This window comes from Triticum aestivum, chromosome 2D (assembly GCF_018294505.1).
Source record: "Triticum aestivum cultivar Chinese Spring chromosome 2D, IWGSC CS RefSeq v2.1, whole genome shotgun sequence".
Lineage (NCBI taxonomy): Eukaryota > Viridiplantae > Streptophyta > Magnoliopsida > Poales > Poaceae > Triticum > Triticum aestivum.
In genome coordinates, this window is record NC_057799.1 from 27,036,772 (window position 1) to 27,043,678 (window position 6,907).

The window sequence follows — 6,907 nt, forward strand, 5'->3', positions numbered from 1 at the left end:
TGAATTAAGCACGACTTTGTTTATATTGACTTTGTTCACCCTGCTCCTTCCTGCCCTCCTCGCCCGGCCGTGTCTCCGAATTCCCCGTGTGGATTCGGCGAAGCCGCGGGGAGATCCCGAGCGCGGCTGTACGGACCGTGAGCACCCTCCGGCGATCCCCCCACCCCGTCCGCGGCAGCGGCCCCCGCCGTTCCTGAGAGCCGGGAGGAGCCCCTTCCGGTTCTTGACCCATCTGCGGCAGGTCGGATGCGGGGTGGCCAAGAGGAGGAGGAAGGAGATTCAGAAGCTGAAGCAGCAGCGGCGGCCTGCGGCGAGCCTCCCCGCCGACCTTCTCGCGAAGATGGTCCTGCCGCGGGTGCCGTACAGATCGCTCTGCCGCTTCAGGTGCGTGTCGAGGTCATGGCGCGCGCTCTGCTCCGACCGCCGCGTCCTCCGCAGGTCGCCGCAGACCCTCTCCGGCTTCTTCTGCCACTCCCGCGACGCGCGCCGCCGCGGCTCCGTCTGCCACAGCCGCGACGGCCATCTCCTCGGCTTTCGCAATCTGTCCGGGAGAGGCCGGCCCCTCATCTACCCATGTCTGCCCTTTCTGCGCCAGCGCGGCTATAGAAGCGTCACGCTCATCCACTGCTGCAACGGCATCCTACTCTGCTCCGCCCACCGGGAGAGGCCGCCGTCTCCGGCGGAGTACATTGTGTGCAACCCTGCGACTGAGGAGATCTGGGCGGTGCTGCCCGTGCCCGCCTCACACGGCGACCAACGGGATAGCAACATCTGTCTCTGTTTCGATCCTGCAATAGTTCCATCCTACTTTGCGGTGTTTGTGAAACCATCGGAGAGCGGCGGAGTCGAGGTTTACTCGTCAGAAACTGGACGCTGGGCATCCCTGCTGAGCGAGTGTGGTCACCTTGGTTTTGCCGGTGACGATTTAGGGTATGTCTTCTTCAATGGCACTTTGCATTTGAGTGCCTACTACTCTTCTTTGATCGTCACGCTGGACACCAAGCGACAGACATGGGGGGAAATCCCAATGCCGGAGGACAATAAACCAGCTGCCATAGGGCTGTCTCAGGGGCGCTTACACCTTGTATGCATAGACTATGACAATGATTGGCAACTATCTGTTTGGGTTCTCGAGGAATATGCCAGTGGTCAGTGGACCTTGAAGCACACCGCGGACTTTCCGGGTCTGCTAGGAACGCCTCGTCGCATACCCACCGAGATCTACCAGTCGGTTGCAATCCATCCGGAATGTAATCTGGTTTTCTTTACCGGTGGGGAGGAGAGGTCATGGTCGCTCATGTCGTACGACATGGATACCCGGAAAGTGCAGCATATCAGCAGTCTTGAAAGTCGCCGTTATCTCCCGTGTCTGCCTTACGTCCCCTGCTTCGTGAAATGGTCCCCGGATGGTCACTAAATCAGGCGACCAGACCCACTTTTGAGGCGGTGGCCTGGACAAGTTGTGTGCCTAGGTCAATTTGCTTATCTGTTGGTGTTCAGGTGCATGTCGTTGATTAACCGTGGAGATTTTGTGAGGTAGCTACTGTCTAGTTATTTGGACAGACCTACACAGTAAACTTATTTGCTCTCATTTACTGATAGTTGTCCACACTTGTTAACTGGATGTGATAGAACACATTATCTCTGTTTGAAATCATTTGCATTTTCAAATCTTTCCGTGCATCCATCTATCTATTCAAAAGTTTTAACTCAGAAAACAGGGTACTCCAAGGATGCGATTATCGCCTGCATTATGTATGCAGACATGGCGGACCTGCACATATCGGTGCTTTGTAGCTGCTATATACAAAGATTGATGGTGTGAAGGTGTTTGTTGAAATGTCTTTGGGAGTTGTGTGAGGTGAACCAGTTCAGCAGCAGGTATGCATACTTCTCCTGAATTGTCATCTCACTAGATCACTTTGAAAAGTCAAATGACATTGCCCACACAAGTTCCCTTTGTACCAGGCTACCAGGCATAGCAAGTAGCAACGGTTGTGGATTTCAAATGTTCAAGTTTCCTTTTTCCAGCCATAACAGTTGTGGTAGATTTGAAAAAAAAAAATCAATGTTGTTTCGAAGACTAAAGCTATCTGTCTCAGTGCATTCACAGCTGCTTTGCACATAGGGATATACCATTATTTGCAACCAAAATGTTCAGTATGAAGTTTTAATACTCTGCCCATAACTAAAAAAACCTACTCCCTCCGTAAAGAAATGTAAGAGCGTTTAGATTACTAGAGTAGTGATCTAAACACTCTTATATTTATTTACAGAGGGAGTATGTTATACCTGAGTTCTTTGATTGCATCATTTTGATAGTATTTGATGAACTTCACAAGGTGAACAAATGCTAGGTGTATCATGTATGCTTACACAGGTGACATGACAATGGGTTAAAGAAATGATGCTGGACCATCCATCACTTATAGAAACATGAGGACAAAGCTATAAATTCTTATAGAAATGATTAGCTGGTGAAGGTTTCCCCGCTATGTACAAGTCCATGTGCATTTTAAACAGTCCATCTTGGGATTGCAAGCCGGCGTTTTATTCTATCACTACTAAGGTGCTAATCTGTTGTATATATTGGTCTTTATGAGACAGGCAGAGCTCTGTTCATCGTTCATTGGGGTATGAGTAGACATCTAAAACATATATATTTATAAATATGGAATTGTTCGTGCTGCGAATTATTTTCTGGAGTGATAACAACCTTCATACAATGATGCCTTATCACCCTGAAGAGAGTGAACATCGTCTATCGAATATACACCTTCGGCTCGCTCCAGTGCTTGTAGTCGTCGCTAGATGGTCAACGGACCTGGATGTATTTTTTACTTCTGATGATCTTTGTACTACTTTGACAGTTGATAAATAGATTGGAAGTTTTCTCGCACACACACAACTATGTTCCAGTTTTCCTTGTAAGGGCAAACTATGGCACTTGTAAACACAGAGGTAAATCCGTGACCCTTCAGACATTGGTGTCAATTGTCACCTATGTTGATCAGCGGATCAAGAGCCTTGATCAGATTGATATACTGCAGGACATATATGTAGCAAAAGTATATTTGTCCTCACCGGTCCATGCTGCTTTACTGCCTCGGAATGAGGTACCTTGCTACATTTTTAGGCACAATTCTGCCATGGATCCTGTTTATGTGCAGAGACCAGAGATAACGTACACCACGATATGTCGTTCCCTCGATATGCCGGGTTTCCTGAACTCATGCTTGGGTGGAAGTAATGTTGGATAAGTAGTGGCATGAGGGAGCACATGATGATAGCTAAACATAATAGAAGGGGAATCAGGAATGGAGGCAGTTTTTATTGCTCGGGAAGAAAAACTGAATATGTTGCAACAGAGAAAGTCGTCCCATATATTATTCGGGAAATGTAGATGGATGCGAAGATGGATAAGCCGGTAAAAGAGGAACATACAAGACACTAATGTTATGCAGAATCTTTCAAGCAGTTACCAAACTGTAATATGGTTGTGATACCAATATTTAAAACCTTCGGGTTTCCAGTGTGTGTATTCGAATAAACAGAGGTAGTTCTACCATGGATCTTGCTACATTTTTAGGCACAATTCTACCATGGATCCTGTTTATGTGCAGAGACCAGAGATAACGTACGCCACGATATGTCGTTCCCTCGATATGCCGGGTTTCCTGAACTCATGCCATACCTGGAACAGAGTGATGAGGCAGCAGAGCATAACAGAGTGAGTGGAGGCAACCACCTCGATCGACGTGGTATATATCCAAGGAGCAAGCGATGGACATGTTGTGAACTTGCTGACCGACCTGAGGGTGAAAGCATAATGCCAGCTGAGGGACGCGATCGACCACCGGCCGAGTCGACCACCAACCGAGTAACTGGCCAATGACGTGGATCAAATCGACGGTCGACGCATGCATGCATGCAGTGCATGGCGTGATGAGCCGACGGAGTTTTAATTCGGCATCTGCAAATTCGGCGCGCCAAATCAGCCGGTCTCTCCTTGTCTCGCTTCACTGCGCCGATCGACGGCCGACCACCACCACCATTGGAGCATTCAACCAGATCGTCCATCGAGCTGTGCCGCTGCCGACCAATGCGGAGCGGAGGCCTATATAAGCCATGCGTCGCCTCTTCCATCCATCCATCCATCGAGCTGCCACTTGACGCCAGCAGGCAGCTGAGTTCAGAGAGGAGACTCGAACATGGCAGCTCCGACAGCATTCTTCCTCGGCGTTTGCGCGGTGCTGCTGGCGGCCGCCGTCGCCAACGCCGACGCGGCTTCCGTGGTGGTCGGCCTGGCCAAGTGCGCCGGCTGCACCAGGAAGGACATGAAGGCCGAGGAAACGTTCAAGCGTCTCCGCGTGGCGATCAAGTGCAGGAACGTTGAGGGCGAGTACGAGAGCAAGGCGGTGGGCGGCCTCGACCGCACCGGCGCCTTCAGCGTGCCCCTGGCCACCGACCTCCACGGCGCCGACTGCGTCGCGCAGCTTCACAGCGCCGCCTCCAACGCGCCGTGCCCCGGCCAGGAGCCGTCCAAGATCGTGCCACTGTCCGAGGGCGCCACCACCTTCGGCGTCGTCGCCGGCGCCAAGACCACCGCCACGCCGTCGGTGGCGTCCCCGGAGTGTGCGTCGGCCTTCTGCCCCTCGACCACGCCCTGGAAGAAGCCCCGCGGCGGCGGCCACCACAAGAAGAAGCACAACCCGCACAAGCCGGAGACCAAGGCCCTGCCGTAAACAGAACTCCATCCGACTCCATTGAAATCCCCATGATTTCGTTCTGTCACCGTGTGCTATTTACGATTTCAGTGTCTGCAGAACTCACCGTGTGTTATGAGAAGGACAGACGGATCTGCGTGTGTCACGGTGTATCCTTCTTACCAGTGTTTGTAATATCAGTGTGATTTTTCTACGGGAAACAAGAAGTTATCGTAATAAATCAAGTAATATATCCGGTTTTGATGGTTCAGGGTTGAAACTTAGCCGGTTTAGAGTCTAGGGTTGAATCTTATAGATAAACCAAAGAGATCAGAGCTATAATATGGTACTTACAGGGCTTCCAAACGCGGCCAGCAAGTCATGAACATGACAAACAAACGATTAAGATTACAACGGGGGAACACAAAGTCATTACTACTGTTGGCGCAGCCCTTGCTAGCTCTCTCTCACAGCTGGACGGAGGTAGAAGAAAGAAGAACGAGAAGGACACAGCAGGATTTTGCCCGGCGCACGAACGCCGCCGGCCGCACGAACGGCCACTTAGTTTCTTTCCTGAGCACGAACTCAGCTGCAAAACCACCTGCCGATACACAGGGGCTAGCGAGCCTTTATACGTGCGCTCGTACGCACGCCACGCCGCTCCATACGGCGCTCCCAGTCGCCCACATCCCGCGTCCCACGCCATACCTGGCCTGCGCTCCCGTCGCGCCCGTACGCGGACGACGCGGCCACCAACAGCTCTGGACGCGTTCTCCTCCGGCTCCATCGGCAACAAGCTCACACACGCGCACGTACACGTGCTGCTACACACACTCGCAGCTACGGCCCTGACTATGCCCGGCTCGTCTGGCACCCGCACGCACGCGCGCCTGACTCGCCCTGGCCGAGCCACGGTTTATTTGTCTAACAACTACAAGTCATGAACATGACAAACAAACGACATCATACCTGGAGCAACATTATCCAAAAAGCACCCCCAGTAATGAACTCCATATAAGATGAGAAGATAGCATAGTGCACAATGAACCAGAACCACGTAGTGAGCAACCAGCAGGGTCACACATTCAAATTTAAGGAGAGATTAGGTGTGTGCTGCTGAATGCATCCTGAACTCTGATGGATCAAGGTATGACATATCAGTTCAAGAAACCCCAACATATGAGTTCAGGCCTACCAAGTGCATCACTGTAGCTACAGAGAATTTCTGCATGGCGACATATCGTGTGTGTATTCGAATTGTGCCTAAAAATGAATTGTGCCTACGGTCTGTTTGCAAATTTTTAGAATCCCTCAAATTCTAAAAGGAAAAAAAGTTATGCTCAAATTTTAGTTTTTTTTGAATTTTTGTTAAATCTGGTCAAACTACTTATTCAAGAAGTATTAGTGTTACTAAATAATTACTCAAGAATATTAGTGTTACTAAACAATTATTTCAGTTTTTTTGAATTATGGTCAAATCTGGTCAAACTGTGGTCAAACTGTGGTCAAACAATGGTCAAACTAATTATTCAAGAAATATTAGTGTTACTAAATAATTATTTCAGTTTTTTTGAATTTTGGTCAAATCTGGTCAAACTGTGGTCAAACTATGGTCAAACTACTTATTCAAGAAATATTAGTGTTACTAAATAATTATTGTTTTTTAGAACAATAGTTTCAAACTCAAACAGTGAAATGTGTGACTTCATGCTCAAGCTAAATTCCTAAGGGTTAATAGGATTGACATCTTACTATTTTCAGGAAAACAACAAGTGCAGACTTGGAAACGAGGGAGAATAGAACTCGGAAGTTAAGCGTGCTCAGGCTGGAGTAGTGAGAGGATGGGTGACCGTCCAGGAAGTTAGATGATTTGGAATGATGAGGGGTGATTAAAGATTAGAGGTTAAATTGAGCAGTGATGAGGGGTGATTAGAGATTAGATGTTAAAATAATTCAGAAATTTGAAAACTAAAAAAATTCAAAAAAAAATTAATTTTTTTTTCAAAAAAAATCTTAAAATTTCCTTTAGTACCGGTTGGTATTACCAACCGGGACTAAAGGTGGACCTCCAGGCAGCGGCCACGTGGAGGGCCTTTAGTCCCGGTTCGTGTAAGAACCGGGACTAAAGGGGGAGGCTTTAGTAACGACCCTTTAGTCCCGGTTGTAGAACCGGGACTAAAGGCCCTTATGAACCAGGACTA

At 49.0% G+C, this 6,907-nt stretch overlaps 1 protein-coding gene across 1 annotated transcript; it reads left to right on the forward strand.

Moving 5' to 3' along the window:
- The first annotated feature begins 4,138 nt into the window (after positions 1-4,138).
- Positions 4,139-4,947, forward strand: LOC123048453 (uncharacterized). The gene has a single exon (XM_044471553.1). It carries the CDS (start codon positions 4,212-4,214, stop codon positions 4,743-4,745), a length of 534 nt encoding a protein of 177 aa, XP_044327488.1. The 5' UTR covers positions 4,139-4,211; the 3' UTR covers positions 4,746-4,947.
- The last annotated feature ends 1,960 nt before the right edge of the window (positions 4,948-6,907 follow it).

Excerpts from the sequence above, each read along its gene's own strand:
- LOC123048453 (XM_044471553.1), top strand. The coding sequence starts at position 4,212 with ATGGCAGCTCCGACAGCATTCTTCCTCGGCGTTTGCGCGGTGCTGCTG.